At 34.3% G+C, this 21,607-nt stretch overlaps 1 protein-coding gene across 3 annotated transcripts in view; it reads left to right on the top strand.

Moving 5' to 3' along the window:
* The window catches only part of VRK1 (VRK serine/threonine kinase 1), a 35,618-nt gene extending 14,519 nt beyond the window's left edge, over positions 1-21,099 (top strand). For all 3 annotated transcript variants that reach the window (XM_086748699.1, XM_086748700.1, XM_086748698.1), the window contains 8 exons: positions 465-573; positions 719-811; positions 1,811-1,943; positions 3,276-3,396; positions 4,426-4,484; positions 5,675-5,853; positions 10,439-10,532; positions 19,712-21,099. In XM_086748699.1, coding sequence (XP_086604825.1) covers positions 465-573; positions 719-811; positions 1,811-1,943; positions 3,276-3,396; positions 4,426-4,484; positions 5,675-5,853; positions 10,439-10,532; positions 19,712-19,794 — 871 coding nt within the window. In that variant the 3' untranslated portion in view covers positions 19,795-21,099. The remainder of the gene's footprint in view (positions 1-464; positions 574-718; positions 812-1,810; positions 1,944-3,275; positions 3,397-4,425; positions 4,485-5,674; positions 5,854-10,438; positions 10,533-19,711) is intronic.
* The last annotated feature ends 508 nt before the right edge of the window (positions 21,100-21,607 follow it).

Raw genomic sequence — 21,607 nt, 5'->3', positions numbered from 1 at the left:
AACACCTTTGTCAAGTGAGATATTTGTTTTTAATAATAGATTTTAAAAAGTTGTAATAAATTTCAAGAAACTAACTTTTTTAAGTAACCATATTAAATCACTTACTCATGTATTTCAGTAACTAACTGATACTTGGTTTTACCCTCACTGTAGTGAGTTACAATACAGATATTTTCATCTGTAGGAGCTTATTATTGTATTGCATAACTAGCCAGGAATAAAGAACAGTTCTTCTCATGGATTAACTTTTGACCAGCTGATGTAAAAAAAGTTAAGAATTTATGTACAACATTAAAATAAAAGTCAGGCATTTGCCATATATTTGTTTTCTGTGTACAGGCAGTTTATCTTTTGAAAGAGATGTTTTCAATCAGTAATTTGTACAATTAACACATAGATACAATACTTTGCTAAGTACATTTTAGTAACTTTGCTGTTGTTTTTTTTTTTTCCCTTGAATTTAGTTACCGATTTATGATAATGGACCGATTTGATAGAGATCTTCAGAAGATATATGAAGAGAATGCAAAGCGATTTTCCCATAAAACTGTACTACAATTAGGCCTGAGAATAGTAAGTTTTAAAAATGTATTATATTTTTACAGTCTGGCTTCCCCATGTCTGTCTTTCGCTTAAACCACAGTTTTGTGCTGAGTACAGGTCCTCTGCTGGGTAGAGCTGGGTACTGCATTTATATGACTGTGTTTTGTTTTGTTAGCTTGATATTCTGGAATACGTCCATGAGCATGAATATGTGCATGGAGATATCAAGGCCTCAAACCTTCTTCTGAGTTACAAGAACCCTAATCAGGTATTTCCGATGCATTTTATTCCTCATGTTTTAAACTTTCTATTTGACAACACATGGAAGTGCTTTGAACCTGTGAAATCTAGCAGAAGCTCATTTTTAAGAATGTATATGGTAACATTATTTCTGCTTGACATTTATGTCTAGTTAATATTCTACTATTTTTTAATGCATTTTGCTGGACAGTTATCAAATTGACTATTTGCCCTAAATAATATTCTAGAGAAATTATCAAGATTAAAAAAAAATTACGCACAAATAGGTATTTGCAGGTGGAAGCTTAAAATTATATAGCACACTGGTAAATTATGTTTGCCTGTCTGCATTGTTACCTCATTTCTTTGTTCAAGAAATCCATCAGATAAGTGTTCTGTTACTTGGAAAAATTGGTCTTCAAAGTGATGATTGTTCCACTTGATTTACGGAAGTCTTTCATTTTTCTGCATTTTTAACTCTTTTTACTATTCAAACAATGCATATTAGAGTTTCAGAATTATGTATGTCTTCTTGCCCAAATGTTTGAGCTCGTGAAGTAAGAAAGATAATCTCAATTCTCTTAAAATAGTTGTGTTGTTAGTGAGAAGTAACAGTATGTGGTAGTGTGCACATGGGACAGCTGACTTAAAAGAGGGTAGGACAGTAAGTTTCTTTATAACTCTATGAACATTACGTGTTGTTATTTTGGTTTGTGGTGTGTTTTTTTTTTTTTCCTTGCATCTAACCTTACTGGTAATAACTGACTATTTTACTGTACTTGTCCTCTGCATCAGTGAGAAATTATTTTCAGATCAGACTGCTATATGGAATACAACAAAACCTATCTGACATGTTGTTTTCAAGTCATAATTTCAAAAAGCACTGAGAAAGGATTCTTTATGGTCAAAAAACTCACCATTTTTAGTACTTTTTAAGAAGTTCTGAGAGTGGTTGGGAGTTACATTTAGTATTTTTTTTTTGTGGTTATAGTTCTTTAATCTTATAGTTCTTTGTGAAAATTACTAGGTGTACTTGGTGGATTATGGACTTGCCTACAGATACTGTCCTGAAGGAGTTCACAAAGTATATAAAGAAGATCCTAAAAGGTGTCACGATGGAACTATTGAATATACCAGTATTGATGCACACAAGGGTGTGGGTAAGGATGTAAAACTTTGTTCTCAGCAAAAGGCATCTGTACATCCTTTCTATAAACACAAAATACTGTATTTGCTGCATTGGGTTTTGTAAACAACTAGGTTTCTGAATCTATACAAATATGTATTTTTTTCTTCTGCTGGCATTTTTCTTTTTTTCCATTTACTAACTTTTACTTGATATCAGTTTACTGTATTTTAATGTAACTTTAAATAGATTTCCTTAATTTATAAAGACTGTTAAGATGTTTAGTGTATTGCTTTTTATTAACTAAGTACAAATAGTGCTTATGAGATTTTGATAGAAAAACAGGCCCTGTTTTCAGGAGAAAAATAGTTTCTGTTATCAGTGTGAACATTGTTCCTTCATATTTGTCATAAATAAACAATATTCTTTATCTTGTTTATAGCTTAATATTTAGAAGATTTAAAAATGAAACTTCCTTTAATTATGCAATATTATTTCATAATTACGCCTATAGTCACTGAATATCAAAAGACAAGAAGTGAGAAAAGGTTGAACAGGAAAAGGATAGGTCTGTCTGATTAAACATTGAGGATTTACAGTGAACACCAATTTTATGTTACTCATTCTTAAATTTTATTTTATTAGCATAAAAGTGTGTCCTGCAAAAATATCAGTTGTTAAAAAGTATTTACTTCAGAATTGACTGTTGCACCTGTGCTTAAAACTGAACATGAACAAAGTTGACTTGATTTGCCCATTTATACTTCTAGTCTAGTCTCTGGTCAGTACATGAGTTTTGGTTTTTGGGTTTTTTTTTTTTTTTTGGCAAGGTTTAGAGATCTGATCTGTTATTGTCTCCAATTCAGTTTTCAGGCCACATACAATATTTCAGCATTGTGGAATATTTTCTCTTTTATTTATTTATTTATTTATTTATTTTTTTAAGGCAGGAGCTGGGGTTTTAGCACTATTACCTTTTTATAGAAGAAAAGCAGTAAAAACTGTTTTGGACAGAAAGTCCATCACTTGCTCTATTTTTTTCCACAATCGGAGTACTTAGAAAGCTTCCCAAATTGGGATAACTGCAGCATATTGTATCCTTGAATAGAAGAAAGAGATTGATAAAGGACTTGAAAATGAAGTTATCCTTCCAGATGTAGAAACAATACTTTTTTTTTCTTCCTTGTTTTCACGCTAAAATGAAGAAATAAGTAACAGACACGGTAACAGACACACTACTGTTACATTGTTAGCATTGACTTTCTAGTCTCTTAATATATTTACAAACTTTATTTGTTGTTAAACTATGTGTGCTTTATTAGCTGCTCTTACAGTTCTTTTTTTATGTGTATGTATATATATTTAGCACCATCAAGACGTGGTGATCTGGAGATCTTGGGTTACTGTATGATCCATTGGCTTAGTGGCCATCTACCATGGGAGGATAATTTGAAAGATCCAAATTTTGTCAGAGACTCAAAAATCAGGTGAGAAACTGGTTTTTTTCTCTTTTTAAATCGAAAATAGGAATGAAAATGTTTTAATGTAGAAATGCTTTGTACTTCCAGTATGTTCCCTTTTGCTCAGTAGGCTGTTGTTTTCTATACCCCTAGTTTTCCTTCATCGTGTCTCGTATATCCTTGACTTGTAATTAAGCTTTACTTGTACTGTTCTACTGTGTCTTCTTTTGCATATACAAGATGCTTATTTATCCACTGCGGTATTGTCACTTTAGAATACTACTGTGGTTAAGCCAAAAAGCACTCTTATCAGTATGCAGGTAACTATTAGTCCTGCTTTCCAGAAAGAGAACTGAAGCATGGAGTGTGAGTAGTCTTTGTAATACCATACCCTCAGGTCATTGGCAGAGATGAGAGCTAAAGGTGGATCTTAAATGTCTTTGAGCATCGTTACAGCTAGAGGGCTACTAATTTGGGATTTTTTAAATTGTTTTTTCGTTTCTCTCCCTCACTGTTACATTCCTTCATCTTCACCTTACTCCTGCTCAACCCTCTCTTGTCAGATATTTAATATGAAGAAAGCTGTCCAAACACAGCAGTTTCTGTCTCATGAACAAGTATTTGTTACCTGGCTTCCTTATCTCTACTTTTAACACTTCAGCCTCCATCAATGTTAGGGAAGCTCCACATCCTTCTCCCCATTTATTATTTTGACAGGGAATCTGTTCTGAATAATATCAGCTAGAGAAAGAGTCCTCTAGCAGGAAGAGGTGAGAGCATTGGTATGTGAGGTTTTCAAACAGACCATTCTTTTCCTTCAGTGTTCTACTTGCTTGCTTTTATAAGAATCAAAAACTGTTGAATGAAAGCTTACCATGTTTCAGATAACCTGTCTGGCATTTGACTCCTAGGAATGTCTGTACTAAGTCATACCGAAGGTTTATCTAGTAGTGTTACTTGTCTCTGACAGTGGCCCAAGCTTAGGAAGTTTATCAGAACAGGGCAAGATTCAAACTTTGAAAGAACCAATAGTGTTGAATAATTTTGTTTTTTCAGGTGTAGAGATAATATTTCAGTTTTGATGGACAAATGCTTTCCTGGGAAGAACAAACCAGGTAAGAGGAGGTATTTTAAATTAAAATACTTCGTTTTGTATCATGTGGTAAGCATTCTCTAATAATTTGTTTTAATGTCCTTTCTTTAAAAAAAAAAAAAAAAATGAAATCCATCAATCAGTTTGTGTGCCATCACCAAATTGTAGACAGCCTTAGACAATGGATAGAAGCTCTGAAATTCGTATTTTTGTGGGGCACATTGAATGTGTACAAGGAAAGGCTGTGCTACTCTGCCTTCAGATAAAAACACATCAGTTCAATTGCTGCAACAGGTGAGGAGTTGTCAGATTGTCAGCAGCTTTTTCCCTGAGAGATGTGTATTAGCCATTGTAGCCTAATCTGTTGCTTCTTTAAGTCTTCCTTGCTTACTGCAGTTTGTACCTATTTTTCTTCTTAGTTTTATCAGCAACAACGAAGTGGCATGAATTAGATTGTTGATTAGGAGAAGTTTAGCCTCTTCCTTTTGGTTGCAGTTATATGAACTGCAGACACTGTGGCTTTTAACTAAAGACAGCATTCAATATTTGCAAACATGAAATGTGTAAGTTGATTCCTCACAACTGAATTTTAGCGATTCAAAATATAATGTCAATTCAGAAGTCTAGATTGTTTCTATTTGGCATTGGTGATCTGGTTTGTTTTTTTTTTTTTGACATCTGAGTATTAGAAATACACTTTCTTGGGATCTTAAATGTAAATATTTATGTAAATATTTAGTTATTTCCAGCTACTCCTGGTGATCAGAAGACAGTTAACTGTTAAGTGTGACTTGTCTAGTTTTTCGGTGGTCAAATGTTTCATGTATTTTTTTAATATATGTTTCAGTCTTAAACTAATGAAGTTCTGAGATAACATTGAGTTTCCTTTTCAACATTTTAAAATATAGACATAAGAAGTATCATGTAAACAAGCATTCATTGGCGAAGATTAACCTATTACATTTTTTATGACTGACTGTTTTCTTCATTGCAATGAATCTGTAAAAAACAGTGATGCTGTCATCACTGGGTAATGAACCTTGGTATAATTTTTTTCTAAAACGTGTTGTAATGAAGTCATAATTATGAGTTTATAAATAACCATTTCAAAAAATAGCATAAGTAGTGCGTGTATAATTTCTGACTCTTTTGTGGTAAAAGTGAATGATTAAAATGTCAAATAGAAATTAATTGGAGGTACCATTTTTTTAGATGAAATAGCCAAATATATGGAAAAGGTGAAGCTACTGAGCTATGAAGAGAAACCTGTTTATCAACATTTCCAAGAAATACTTCTGCAAGGTCTCAAAGCCATTCGGCAAAAAGATGATGGAGTACTTGACTTTGGCTTGTCAGAGAATGGAGACTTGCAAACAAATCCCATGCAAAAGGTTTTTACTCTAAAAATTTATGTCAGATTTTAATGCATTTTTTTGAGCTAAATAGAGAGTTAAAGTGGTATTGGAAGTAGGTGTCATAACTACATCCAGTAGGAAATAAGCAAATAGTGAAATATTTGTTTACATCCTACTCTAATGCATTATTTCTTTAAATTAGCTTTAGTAATTGTTATTTAAACTTAATACAGAATGATGTTTATAGGTGTACTTTCATAGTAGATAATATCTTGGATAACAGAATGCGATATATAGTTTTAATAACATTTGAACAGATGAACATTCAGTCAATTTACTTATTTTCCTTAAATTGGTAAAACTCCAGATGGGTTGAAATACTTGTAAGGTGAAATAAGTCTAGTTTTTGTTTCATATTAGTTTCCCTTCCGTGACTAGTTCAAAGCTTAGTTTTAAGTATGCATCTTTATGCCAAGTATTTGGTTTGGAATTCACATATTGAATTCACTGAGATCTGATATGTTATTTATGACTCTCAACTATAGTGATAGGCTAGGAGTATTTTATTCCTTGTATTTAAGAAGCCTTAAACTCTAGGTTTGGACTCCCATTTGAATACAGTGCAAGAACTTTTCAAGCCTTAAGGAAATCGTATGTTAAAACAGTTTATAATAACAATTTTAAAATGGTTGAGTGATGGAACAATAAATCATAGAATTACAGAATGGTTTGGGTTGGAAGGGACCTTTAAAGGTCATCTTGTCTACCCCGTCTGCAAGGAGCAGGGACATCTTCAAGTAGATCAGAGCAGAGCCCCATCCAACCTGACCATGAATGTTTCCAGGGATGGGGTGTCCACCATCTCTCTGAGCAACCTGTTCCAGTGCTTCACCACCCTCATCGTAGAAAATTTCTTCCTTGTATCTAGTCTAAATCTGCCCTCTTTTAGTTTAAAACTATTACCCATTGTCTTATTGCTACAGGCCTATTATTATTAATATATTATTAATATCCTGTACCTCAAACTGCATTCATTACTTACTTGTATTTGTTAATAACAGGTGGGCAGTTTATTGGTTCCTTTAGCATGAACTGACAATTGTTATACAAGATAATATTACAAGAATTCTGCCTGCTTACTGACATGATCAACAGTGTGTTAAAGATGGACAAAAAGCACAAAAGAAAAAGAGCCGTAGGATTTTAAAGTCTACTGAGGATATATGTCCAGCTCTTCTTACTTCTTTTTGCCCAGTAGTACTTTGGCTAAAATCGTACAGCCATGGTCTTTATACTGATATTTTCTACTGAACTGAGTGTAAAGATCTGTCCAAAAGGAGAGTTCATTAGCATAAATTCTTCTGTTCCCCCTGTGGATCAACATGGCTTGAGACCTGTTTTTTAGGGGGAAAAAAAAAGTGTTTTTAATGGTTGGCTGGTTTCTTTGCTGAATAAGTTAGCCTGCTGCAGAGCCAACATCTGTGACCTTTAATGTCCTTGTCCAGCAGAGATGGCTGGTGCACATTTCCAATGGAATAAAACTTCCAGAGTCTTATTTCTGTAGCCAATATCAGTCAAGACCATTCCCGAAGGGTGGGATAATACTTTTCCATAGGTTCTTACCTACTAACATCAATTAGGAGTTAGCTTTTACATTGGCTTTTTTTGTTTGTTTGTTTTTTACTTCAAGGAATCATGTGCATGGTCAGCTTGCTCAATTGTCACAAATATGTTCAAGCACTTATATAAAACAATGACTGTTACTGGCCTGTTTGAATAAATGTTTTTAGCTGTTTGCTTCAAATTGCAGTGGACTTCTTGCTAACTACTTCATGCCAGCTACTGCAAGAGTGTCCAGACAGAATAAGATTGTTTGCTTGAAATCAGGATGATGTAGCCTGCTTGTTTTGATCAAATACCAGGACAAATTACTCTTCCTTCTGTGTTTTCTAGGCATTGTAATAGCTGTGGTATAGGATAAGCAAATTGATTGTGGCAGTCCTCTTTCCAAGGGCGTATTTTACACTTTTTTTTCAAGAATAAATGGAAAGAGGGTCTTCAGCAGGATGTCTCCCTTTCCATAATATATGTTTGGGAACTTAATGCTACTAGATTTTTCCAGAGAGTATTGGACATTAAAGAGAGGCTAGGAGCACAGGAGGATGATTTGTGCTAGTTGAGAATAGCTGGACACTTAGACACACAGAGAAAGAAAGACAGACTGTAGAAAGCTGATTAAAGTTAGATGTATTTTCAGCTGTGACAGGAAGCTCAGCTTAATGACTGAGTGTTTTAAAGATAAGCTCCGAATTCCAAACAGCTTTCCATAAAGATAATTTACCATTGATCAGTAGCATCTTGCCTCTGAAAACCAGTATCTTCTAGCACATGCTAAATTTATTTTGGCATGCTTAATGCCTAATTTAGAAAAGAAAAAGGCAGTCTGGCATCCACCTTTGAGAAGATGATGACCTTTCATACAGACTGTTTATGGCATTTTGGCTGTACTGATCTTTTAATCACATCAGATTTTAAGACACCTAGTCTTCAAATCTTTTGGGGCAGTAAACCATAATACTTTTTTAAACCAGTGTTATTTGGTGTTCTGAAGTTATGCTATTTCATAGGATACAATATTTCTAGCCTTTGTGTAAATAAATTCTTATAATGTAGGATTCTTCTGTGCTTTCAGCTCATACAGCTAATTGAGCCATGATGTGCATTATATGTTGCATATAAGCATGGTTGTTCTGGAATCTCAGTCATTCTCTAGTACTGGTATCTGGCTAAAACTCACAGATGTTTGCTATAATAAAAGTTAACATTTTATCTTCTCTATCATGACTCAAGCCTCCCCAGATGTATAAGTAAATGAAACACAGTCCATAGTTCTGCTGGATGGGTTTGGGTTTTTTTTTTGTTTGTTTTGGTTATTTGGGTTTTGGTTTTTTTTTTTCTTTTGTTTTGTTTTTCTGTATAGTAAATGCTTGTCGGTTTGTGTGTGTGCTATTGTACTAGTTCTAGCAAAACAAGAAGCTAACTGTACATGTGTTGAAGGACGTATCTGGAGCTTTTGACTAAATTATTTCGGGCAAGGACCACATCTTAGTTTTTTTTAGTGCTGAAATGTTGCTGGGAAATATTAGGAGTAAACTAAACTGGAAAAATATGGATCTTAGTGATTTGTGGTTCCTTCTAATGTTCAGCTTCAGGTGCGCAGGTGTTGCCTTTGTCAGATGAATGCTGCGTGATTTCTACTGCTATGTAATTCACCTGCACCAAGATTAAGAAACCACTTTTTATTAAATAAGCTTGGAAACAAGATAAATGTATTTTGCTTTTGTGTACTGTGTATTGGATATCTGTTTTTCTGATGAACGTTTTAAAATGTTTTCTAGTACAATTGGGAGGAATGCATTATCTCTCACATAAAAGCAGTACAGTGCTGAAATAGTCCTCCTTAATTTTGGTCAGAATGAACAAAAGTGTCTGTGTTTATTCCTACCTAATGCATCACAAATCTGCTGACATGCTAACCTTGGAGTCTTGGCTGGCGGTAATCAGGCCTGTGCACCGGCAGGAAAGATGTACCTAATGCACTCCATCAGTGCAGTTTACATATGGAAGTTCTCACAGGGGAGCTGCCCTGTGCCAGCTGAGGGTTACCTGCCCACTGCAGTTATTGTATGTAATTATCGAACCAATCTGTTCAGCCCAGCAGGGTTTAGATGGTAATCATGAAGCAACACTTTGGAAAGGGAAGATGTAATGCACTCTCCCCTTTTCTCATGAGCTATGTGAAGTTGTAGCCACTTTTAAAGCTGTGTTAGTAAAGCTCTAGTCTCACACGATTAAAAAAAAAAAAAGGAAAAGGTAAACTCTTCCATTGTTAATCAGTTATCATCTATGTCTGATACAGATCAACTCATCCTTTGCAAAAATCACCTGGCTTCAAAAAAAAAAAAAATCTTTCCACAAGCAACTTAAGAATATTTTGTAGTAGTAAGATTAATTGTAATACACAGATATAAAAGTTCTATCCATTTAGAGGTTTTAAGATAATGTACCTTGAATAGAGTTCAGATTTCTCCAGCACCTCTCTTTGGAACAGAACTCATAGTTGCTATTAGAAAAAAATAATTATGTACTGTCAGTGGGTGTTAGCTACTTTTAAGCTGTGTAAATAAAGCCTTAAGAAGCAAAGATCCAGACAAACTTGAATTTAATGAGGTGTAATTGCTTTTAAAAAAGCAAATAACATCAACTTTGGGTAAAATATTTTCCTGTGTTCTTTTAAGATTTTTCAAATTGCTCCTTCTGTAACAGTTATTCAATGTAAATTAAAAAACAGGTTTTGATCACAAAAACTTGTGTTTTCATACATTAAAATTTCAACTCCTCATGTGATCTGCAGATAGAAGAACTGAACTTTTAAATTGTCTGTTTCCTAGTACTAGTACTCTTGCATTAACAGATGAATAAATTTTCTGTACAACTGGAGATGTTTTATAATGTATGAAGTAATAATGCTTAAAATTGAGAAATACCTAGTCAGGATATTTTCTAGTTTGTGTGGTCTTTTCTGCTCTTGAGTTCAGTTACCCTTTTTTTTATTTGTCAGAAAAAAAGAAAGGCGGCAGCTGTATCCAATGAGAGCACTGAAGTAGAAACAGAAGATACAGGAAGTCCCAAGAAAAAGAAACCTACTTCTTCTAGTAAGTCAAAAGATTGTTTTCACAATGACATGTACTGGTGTGATAGATTAACCCTGGCTAAGGGCCAAACTCCCACCCAGCCACTCATTCCCTTCCTCAGTGGGACAGAAGGAGAAAATAGGATGAGAAAACTCATGTGTCAATACAAAGCTATGGAGATTGCTTACCACTTACTGTTGCAGGCAAAATAACTTAGGGAAATTAATTTAATTTAATTTATTGCAAATTAAAATAAATTTGGGTAGTGACAAAGACAAACATTAAAGCAACACCTTTCCTTCCTCTTCCTTCTCTCAAGTTCAACTTAACTTCTTCACGCTAGACTCTACCCCACTCTCTGAGCGGTGCAGGGGGCATGGAGGGGAAGCTTGTTATGGTCAGTGCATAGTTTTCTCTTTGCTGCTGCTTCCTCCTCATATTTTGCCTCTGCTGCAGTGTGGGCTGTTCATCATGGGCTACAGTCCTTCAGGGAAAAAAGTGTACTCTGGTTCATTCAGGAAATATCCATCTGCTCCAGTGTGGGCTCTCCCGCCAGTGTGGGCTCTCCCTGCCACATGGCCACTTATACCCAATACAATCATTTACCTTTAGCAGTTCAAGTGTTTTTAATCTTTCATAATTTCTTTTTGGATTAATAAAATTGAAATATTTAAATTTTCTGTGTAAGAAAAGTATACTGCCTAAAGCTGGTAGAAATGCTAGGTGATAAAAATTGGTGACTGCACCCTGTTCTTTTGCCATCATTCTCCTCCATTCTCATTTTTGTCCTTGTGTCTTGTCCAATTCACTGTCAGAATATGCTGACTCCTCGGGACTTGTTCATCACAGTGTGTTAAAGCCAGAGACTAGCAGCAGCAGCTTCTGAAAGTGCATGTGTTTAAAGTCAAGGAAAGGATCAGGTATAAGAGTAGAAAATGCTGAAGCTACATTTCAGATAATTTGGCATAGCTTCAGTGTTGTCTGGAAAAAGTCATGAACAGATAAAGTAGGATTATTTTAAGTCCAAGATGAGAAATCTTCAGTAGATCAGTATAGAGTAAGCTTATGGTAACTGTCTAGTCAAAGTGTTTTCTGGATCTAACCTTCTAACTCCTTCATGTAGATGTGAACTGAATTCAAGCAATTACAAAGATATTTTTCCTAAATAATTTCTGCTTCAGATTTTTTAAGTAAAGACCAGATGTTGTCTATGGTCAAGTAGTCTAAAAATAATAAAGCAGTAGCACTGGAGCCTATGCCAAAACAAATCCGCTTGTTTAAAATAAGTTTGATGAAGGAGTATGGCAGGATAGAAAAATGTAACATTTCAAAGACAGTAATATTATTGGTAAGTTTACCCTAGGATATTTACTCAAAAAGTATGGTACAAAGTACAAGTAATTAAGCTTATGTTATTGCAGAAGGTGACACTGCTCTGTTCATTTTCAGTTGTTCACATTACAGAATTCTGATCATTAAAATCAGTGAGTGTTTCTCTTAGTTGAATGCCATTTGAATTATTGACTTCAGTTTATTATGAATTTTCTAGGCTGTCAGTGGCTGAAAAAATGTTAATTATATTATACTTTCTTTCAAGGAAATACAATTATTTGATATGATGCTGATGTTTATTCATAGTTTTAGCATTTTAGATTTTAAGACTGTATAACAAAATATTTAATACAGCTGGCTGTTTTCTTGTTGTGATTTGATGCACATGAACAGAATATACTTTCATTTTATATTATATATTCTAATTCTTTTTTCCTGGAACTGTAGATTGAAATTCTTACAGATAGAGATGAAAAAGAATTGAAGAATTGCAATCCAAGTGGTAGCAGCAGCTTTTTGTAAATGCTAAGTTTTTTTTCAGAGAGAAAAGCAAAGGAGCAGATTATGACTAGTCAATTGAAGGCACAAATTCTTCTAAAAGGAAAGGTTATCCCTTTTTTTTTTTTTTTTTTTTTTTTTTCAGAGACTAAGTAAAGTGTTTGGGAGGCTATATATATTTTCAGCATCCAGTGGTTAAAATGAGTGATGGACATGAGCTTAAATTTAAACCCTCTCTTGCCATTTAGGTAAATGGCAAGGTAAAATGGTTCTAATTTCACCTTTTTATACTACCCAATTTAATGAATACCAAGTACGGGGAGTATATCAAATTATTTCAGGTGAAAAGTGATACAATACTAACTCATTTTGTTCTCTCCAAATTTGGAATTAAAAACTTTACTACTTATTACATGATTCATAAGTCTATGTTGAAGGAAAGGGCAACTGTTTCATAATCTTATGATTTTGATGCTTCTGATAAATTGAAAATTGCTGATTACTTAAACCCGTGTTTCCAAATCTAACTAGTTTTATATTGCCACAAATTTCTCTTATGTGATTAGTCCTGTGACTAAAAAAAAAAAAAAAATCCTAAAGTTTACTGTCCAGAAAAATGGATAACTTATTGATACCTCTTAATTGTAGAAATCGAAGTTCAATTGTACAGGAACACCTTGAAAGTTTTTGAAATGCTATTTTATTGGATTCTAAAAGGAGATAAATATGGCCAGACAGGGTTACTCTTCAGGTGTTCAAACAACATCTCATGAGTATTTGGACTTAAAACAGTGGCAAGAATACCCATGCAACCTTTTATTGTTCAACTAATCAGCATTAACCCATCTAATCCAAAAGATTAGTTGGCCCAAGAAGGTCCTGATCAGTTGTGCAGTAGTTTGAGTACTCAGTGGCTACGGGGACTCTGCCAGTAACAAAATCTGCTGAGGCTGGGGAGCCCCTAGGCTTGGCGGAGGAGGAAGGAAGAAGGGCACTGAGAAAGCACAGGTATCTAGAAATTCTTGCGTCTTCCGTCTGCTCCCCCTGGTTATTCTTGGCGTAGGAGTGGCCACTTCGGATGAGTTTAGTAAAGGCTTTCTCCATCATGTCAGCCATCAGTGTTTCTGGAGCTGTCAAGCAAGAGTGTTAGACTCCTCTTTTTAGAAACACAATTTCAGAAAGCCGTCAAGAAACAAGCTATGTTGTACCTCCAAAGTAAGATGCACAAAATTTTGTGGAATTCTTAAATTGCTTTTATTTAAATTAGCATGTTATTAGTTTCCTCTTTTATTTTTTCTTTTTTTTTTCTGTGATAACTGGAACCCGTATGCTTTCCTGAAAGCTGGAATTTTAATAGGTATCCTTTTTAACATAATGTGGATGATGTTGAAGTATTATATTAGTCAATGTCTCTCTACCAGGAAAAAAGCTATCAGAAGAGATAATTTCTATTTAAACAAAAAGGTTTTTTTACACTCAGTTACAGCTCCATTTTCAGTATTGACTGCCTTCGTGTATGATAATAAAATATGCAGGCCTATAAGTGATGATATTGTTAAAACAGAATACCAGACTTTGTCATACACATATCCATTAATGCTTCTGCAGAGTTGTACTGCGTAATATTGATAGGACTGACATGTATGTTCAATTTGTATGGAACAGGCAGCTAGAATGGGGAACTTTGGTGAAAATGGCATAAATGCTGGAAAAATATGAGTTTCTTGAGAATTTGTAAATAATCCTAGGTTCAAAGCTAGCAGTAGAGATAAAATCTCTACCACTCGCAGTTTTCTTTAATCTTGAGGTTGATGAAGATTGCATTATAGAAATAATACATTTTTTAGAATAGAATTTTTTTTACACAAGCCTTTTTAAATTTTCTGTTGTGAATTTTTTAAAAATAATTTTGAAGTTTATTATTTCAGATAGTATAGAGAGTAATGCTGAAGTAGATATGACAATGAAACTACTGTGTTTTTTTAATAGTCAGTGCTGCTAGGGGTAGGAGTTGTGCATGTCTGTATTACTGCATAGGCATCTAGCATGGTAAGGCCTTAACTGAGGTCTTTGGTTACTTTTGCAGTATAAAGAATGAACTATGTGAACAGCTCTGATATGAAAGCAGTCATACTGATGGATTGGTTAGAAGCCATTCCAAAATGGAGGTTTAATAGTATTTGTCAATTAATAGGTACTTAGCTTTATGTTTATTTACATTGCATGGCTTTGCATAAATCAGTTTCTGGGTTATTGTCTTAGGAATCTTTTTTTTTTTCTTTATTCAAGCAAGATTTATTACTTAATATTGGATTAAATCTACGTTTAGGCTCATTTTTCTATTTAGAGAATTATTGGCCCTATCATCAACCTTTACGAGAAAGCAAATCATACGTTTTTTTTGAGTTTGTTTATGATGCCACTTGTTACTTGTCTTTCTACTCCACACCAATGCCTGCATTATAGGTAGATTTTTACTTTGTAATTTTATACCCTAATACAAACTTTTTTTCAGTAAAAACTGTACTGTACAATAGTTCTAATTGTCTGTTATTCATTTGTTCCTTCTTGTGAAGGATTTGGTGTTGACTAGTATCTGTGACAAACTGTGAGAGCAAGTGGGTATTAGTCTTAAAACAGTGTGTCTGTCTCTGTGACTAGTCACCAAAAGAGCTGTCCCTTTCTTAGCCTTCCCTTACCTGTCTTAGGAACGTTGCAAGTTAAATGTTCTGGTATGACACTTGTGTGATCTGGTTTTAGAAGTTAAAAGCATGTGCTGCTATGTTGTATCTAGAAATTAACAGGAAGATTCAAGTTTTAGAGTAGAGACATCCTGCTCTCAGTTGTCAGAAATATTGACAAACTCGCCTCTGTATTTTGCATTAAGTATATTCAAACACAATATGAAGCGATCTGCCTTTTTATAGCCTGCCCCAAAATCGTTTGAGGATCTTCAAAAGCTATTTGAATTAAGAGGTATGGTAGGAGGTGATTTTTAAGTATAGAGATAATAATAGAGACACAATTACTGTCAAAGATGTAAAGTATGGGAGTGTTCCTGTTTACTCTTGTGTCTACTTGGAACACAGTTTTCTACTTAGTGTTCCTTTATATTTTAAGTTTATTTCTGTACAGTCTCTTCAGACCACTTCTAGCACTTAAACACATTTAAATGTAAAGTTCCTTTTTACACTTCATGGAACTTTCTTGTGTCTGCTGCTAATAAAAAGTATTAAATGAAAACAAAATAAAAAACCTTCTGAGGAAAATTTTCTGTGGGGTAAGATTTTGTATAATGACTTTACATGTAGAGCTAAGTCATTTAAGAATAAAAGTGATGTCTGATTTTTTTGTTGTCTTTCTGTGACCTGAAGATGTATTGCAGTATCCCGAACAAGTGCTGCAATTCAAACTCTCATAAAATTTGCAAGTGACATTTTTCTACAGGAAAGAAAAAAAAAAAACTTGTACTGGAAGACTCAGGCTTTTAGAGGGAACTAACCTTTTTAGATTGCAAGTATATTTGAATTACAGTGTTTAATTCACATTTTGTTAAATACTGATGCTAATAACTTTGCTAATACTGATACCTCATTTCATCTGCTCAATAGCCATGTTTTCATGCTCAGAATATCTCTTTTCCATCAACACAAGCATTTAAGTGGGAAACCTGGGGCTCTGGTGTCTGCTTATTTTTACCAAAGGAACCTCTGTAATTTTATGAAATTTCCATTTTGTGACTCAAGTACAGTTTTATTTCTCTTACTCATTAGACTTGTGTGTGTTTCTGAAACAGCGTATGTAGAATCGGAAAACAAGATGAGAAGGGACATCAAGAGGTGATCTGCCCTGTACACGAGCCTAAAGACAAGCTTATCTATGTACATCTGAGTTAATCTTGTTACATACCAATATTTTCTCTTGAAACCTCTATGACTAAGATCTAAAACATCCTTGGTCAACACCACTTGTGTAACTTAACTATTCTTACTACTAAAAAGGGTTTGATAAGACGGAGTATTTTCTTCTGATAGTTTTAGTACCTAGTACGAATTTCCCTTAAGCTTATTAGTTGTCCTGTCCACTGTGGACATGAAAATTGCTCTCATTTTATGCAGCAACCTTTTGCACATTTGATGAGTACAAAAGGCTGCACCATCACATTTCTTTTCCACTTTTTTCCTTTCTTCAGATAAACTAGTTAAATTATATTACTTTTTTTTTTTTTTTTTTTTTTCCAGAGAGCTAGAAATCACGATCACCACTCTTGTGGGTTTTTTTTTCCATTTTTTTCAGAACTTTCTTAAAGGATACAGCCCAAAACTCTACACAGTACTGTTAGTTTCTTTTGTAAAGTTGCTTTATAATACTGTTTACATGGAGGAGGATCAGATATCACAGTCAACTTGTCTAATAATTCCTCTAGAGCCTATGGGACTCTTTATGCCTCTGCTGAACTTCGTTCCAGTCTCAAAACAAGCTGTGCAGTGACACCATCTGGTTTATTTTTGCCTATATAATTCTTCCTCATTTAAATTGCTATTTCAACGTAATTCAGTTTAATCTGCTTTATAGCAACCTTCTCCTTTGGTTGTAGTAGCTTTGTTTGTGTCCTCATTTGGTGCTGTCTGCACAGGACTTTTTCTGTTTTCAGAAAGAGAATTGACATTTCTCCCACAAGAAAAGTTTGTGAGGAGGGGGCAATATACTCTATCAGGCTAATTTTGAAAATGCAGGCAAGCTTTTTGGTACAGAAGACCTTCACTTCTGAAACAGCTGCGAACTTTGAAGCTAAACTTGAGTTGAGAGCGGTCATTCTGATTTTCACATGATTAACTGAATGAGATAGTTTAAGAGAGTATTTCTGCTGCTTAATTTTGAAATTATGTAGAAAGGAACCATGACAAGGATTTTTTAGATTCTCAATGATCATAGTTTGTTTAGAAAAGCCTTGAAAAGAACTCATTAACGCAATAAAGATAAAGGAAAAATCAGAGACAGGGTAGATATCTTCTCCTTTTTGGTGTTCCAGCATAGGCAACTAGAAATGGGCAAGCTCTTACTGAATTAGGAGTTAGTAAGCTTCAGTTGTTTGTATTGTCTGTGACTACCATGAAATACCACTGAAATACAAACATGAAAATCTGATAACTAATTTTTTTCTCTACAAATGAACACCTGTAGTATTTTCTGACCTAAGGTCATAATTTTCATATTGTCAGTCTTTCTCATAATAGAACATGAACTTGACCTGTCTTTGCACCGTTTGATTATACAGTCTGTGAGTGGATGAGAAGAAAAATTGCAGTTACCTCAGTGAAAACTGATGAAGATTAATGAAAGGGAAAAAGATTAGGTTATTGTTTTTTCTTGAAGAGAAAACTTTGGTCATTATCTGCTTTCTGTTGCAATACAGAGATTCCAGGGAAAAATCTCAGAAGGGATGGAGAGAGGAAAACTGGTACAGTTTGTGCAGCTGATAGGATAACTTGGCCTACATGCCACTAAGACTACTAAATTTGACAAGCTGGAAGACACGTCTGTTGCTAGAATTCACAATTATAGTAGCTGAACTGTTCTGTGGCTCTGAAAAGTATAAATTAATTCTTGATGTTAAACCAGAATTTAGCTGGGAGAAGGAATGATGTACATAGTTAAATTACTACTTTAGTTTATGATACCTGCTTGTATTGCTTTTAGCTACCAGAATGGATTTGACTTTTACATCGTAGTTGGGGTAGGGGTGTGTCTGCTTTGGCAGAACAGATCTTTCATTGATAAAACTGCTCTGCTCAATGAGAGACTATCACCAGAGCTGTCTGTTGGGATTTTTTGTGGGGTTTTTTGTTTTTTTTTTTTTTTTGAAGTGATTTATTAATCGAAGATGTATTGTCTGACAAAATCTATTACAGTTTTATGCGGAATGCAGCAAGTGCTTTTGGACAAAGAAGGAACAAGAATTTTTTTTTTTTTCATTCTCCATTTCATTTTCAAGAATGGAAAAATTCTTCAAAGATAACTTTGGTATTTCTAATCTCAAATCAACATTTTAAGAGCAAATTAAGTTTGATAAAATTATGCAAACTCAAAAGCAAAACTGTTTGACTGTTTGCAATAGTTTGTTGCTTTTCTTGGTGTGGGTTTGGTTTTGGGTAAACGTAAGACTTGTGGTTTGGTTTGTACTGTTCTCTGCCTCTTTGCTTTCCTCCAGATTTACGCATAGAGCTTGAACGATCAGCGACTCATACTGCTCAAAGGCTGTTGTCTCATACAAGCAGCTTCTTAAGGACTTCCATGGAACTAAATTTTACTTTATTTTCTTTGCCAGTAGTGCAGGTTAAGAAGTTGACAGGAACTGTAGAGTTACGTATCATTTTACAAGCAAGAATAGTTAAGCGTACTGACTTCAAGGAGGAAGTCAGGATTAAAAGACCGAAACTAAACCAAAACAAAACAAACACCAAAAGTCCCCATGACTAGGAGATGAAAAACACTTCATTGTTACTGCATTTGTGAAAATGGTAGCAATTTTTATTATATGTAGTCTTTTTTTTCTCAAAGTGACTACAGTTGAATGTGATTCACAAAAATGAGCTGTGGTGGGGTTTTTTTTTTTTTTTTTTGTCGTTTTCTCTGCTAGTGGGCAGGAAAGAATCAAAGTGCAGGGAGTTTTTTATTGTTGCATTTAATTATGGTCTTTTTGAACAACTTGCCTGTCAGGTTTGTTAGGAACCTTACTTAGATGGCACTGTTTAATACGATATTGTCAAATAATAGCTTGAAATCTGCAGGTAAAGTTGTACTGATAGCTGAGCTGATTTAACAGCTTGACACTGACAAACAAAAATCTTCCTCTTTTCTACCTATGTGCCTTCCACCTCCCCTTGTATAAGGTCCATTCAGAACGCTCAAAGATGTTGCAACTCACTAAACTATGAGAACACTAAACAAAAAAAAAGTTATTTGCCAGGTTGCAGAGCTTAGCACAAGGTCCAAAGAGCACCAGAAATGGCTTAATGCTGGGAGGGATCATAGAACTGAAAGCTGGTGCATGGGGAGGAAGGAGGGGTTTAGGATTTGAAGAGGATCTGATTCTTCATCTTTTGGTGGAGTTGAGCTATTAAATTGGCTCAACTGTACATAGTGCTACTATTTGAGAAGTTGAATTGTTTTTCAGGAGAAAATTGGTGCCCAGAGATTGTGGTAAATTCTTCTGAGTCCATGTCATGTTTCCTCCCCCCCCCCATCAAAACTAACTGAATGATGTGAGTTGATCTATTCTCTTAAAGACTAAAAGTATTTTCTTATGATGCATTTCTGGTTTTTTATTTTATAGAAAGTCTTTTTTGTTGTTGTTATTTGAATTGCAGATGCAGTAGCTGGCAGAACCCGGAAGGTGACCTCACCAAAACCCAAGAAAGGCACAGCAACCAGAAAGAGAGTCCGGAAATAAATAATGGGGCAACAAATTAAGTTGCTCTTTGGCTCATCTCTGGGGTTTTTTCAGTTACTGTAGAACTGGAATATTATTTTTTTTTTTTCCTTTTTAGATGGTGAATCCTTTAAAAACATGGACTGCTGTTTGTACCTGTTTTTGAAGAATAAATGTTTTATTAAAATATTTGCATAATTTATGTGTACTGAAATACTAATGCAAAATTGTGCCAACTTTGAAGTGAAGATGCATTTTTATTCTTTATATACACATTCGTATCTTAAAGGCAAACTAAAAGAAAGTGCTTTTTTTTCTGCTTTATAAAGTAGAAATAAAGCCTCATTTAGTTTTGTTATGGTTACTTTATAAGAAACAGCAGTGTTGCATCTGATTTCTCCTAATTTTGAGTAAAGTCTTACTGGAGGTCACTTAGATGTACACTGACGTGAAGTCTGAAATGGTAGAGACATCTCTTAAATACTTCTCAACTATTTGAATGAAAAAAAAAAGATAACATAAGACAAAAATAATGTCCTTCCATTCTAGTTTATTATAAAATGTGTTTAAACAATTCTTTGGAGGACAAGTTGTGTTTTATTTTTGCATAGCATTTGTGTTTGTATCACTTTTCCAGTTATTCACAGTTTATGAGTTTTCAGAGTTTTCTCTGGGGAAAAAAGAGACCAGAATTTCAGAAACAGGGCCCAGGGCAAAGAAAAGAACCAACCAAAAACCAATGCCTATTCTCAGTGCCTCCTCCCCCCCCAGCCCTCAGTTTTTCTTTTTATGTTAGTGAAAAAGCTAGAAAAGTTATAATTGTGAAGAATAACTTTATAAAGTATCTAGTTCCAGTGGAAGCTTGACTCACATGTGCTTCTCATGACAAAATTATGATTTACCTTTTTTAATGATTGAAAAGCATGTAAACTTCCAAAACCTTTCTTAAAAGTACTATCTTGCTTAGCTTTGAGTCTTCTCTTCAGATTTGTAAATAAAAAAAATGCAGTGTTTAATTTTAGTGTGAAATACTGCTACTTTTCATTTAGATGCTGCCAAAATACATGTATTTTGTGCACGAACATAATTCTTATCAGGGAGACTGCTTTATGAAGTCTGGGAAACCGAAAGGAATCCAAATGAGCCAATAGGTAGTGTATTTGTGTGGATGTCCAGTGCTGCTCTTGCTCGATTGTGTAATGTTGGAGTAGCTACTTACTGAAATAAATATGTTGTAGCATAAAATGTTGAATGGATGATGAGATTATGTTTTGAAAACAAGGGAATGCATTGTTTCGAAATAAAACTGGAATAATATCTTTAAAAGATCTAGTGCCTTCTCATTTCTGTTCTTACTGCTATGCAGACTCATTTTCCTGGGTCTTGGCAAAGTGTAGCTGATGACTTTAAGCATAGCATTCTGTTTGTTTCAGATGTATAAATAAGATAGCTAAAGCCTCTCTCATGTTTAAAACTCCTCAAATCAAACTTCAAACTTAATGATTTCATTTAATCATTTTGTTCAAAAAGTATGTTGCACTGTTCTGAAGAACTATTGTCAGCAAAGCATATTGTCTTGTATACTCAAAGTTAATGTCATTCTATTGTACTTGAGTTGTTGAACATTTTAATTTTTTTAAACTTATTTACTGGTAAACTTCCTTTCTTTCCCAGTTTTCAAGGGGTGTGTTTTTCTTTTGACCAAAGCAAAATGCAACAAACACAGACATTTCCATACATTTGAAAATAATGTTTTGAGTTGTAGATTTCATAGGTCATCTCTACTTCTTCCTACCGCAAAAATATCCTGAAAAAAGTTTGTACTGGCAAGTGT

Source organism: Chlamydotis macqueenii, chromosome 5 (genome assembly GCF_036417535.1).
Source record: "Chlamydotis macqueenii isolate bChlMac1 chromosome 5, bChlMac1.mat, whole genome shotgun sequence".
NCBI classification, from domain to species: Eukaryota; Metazoa; Chordata; class Aves; order Otidiformes; family Otididae; genus Chlamydotis; species Chlamydotis macqueenii.
The sequence above is the reverse complement of the archived record's forward strand: the minus strand, read 5'-3'. Positions and strand labels throughout refer to the sequence as shown.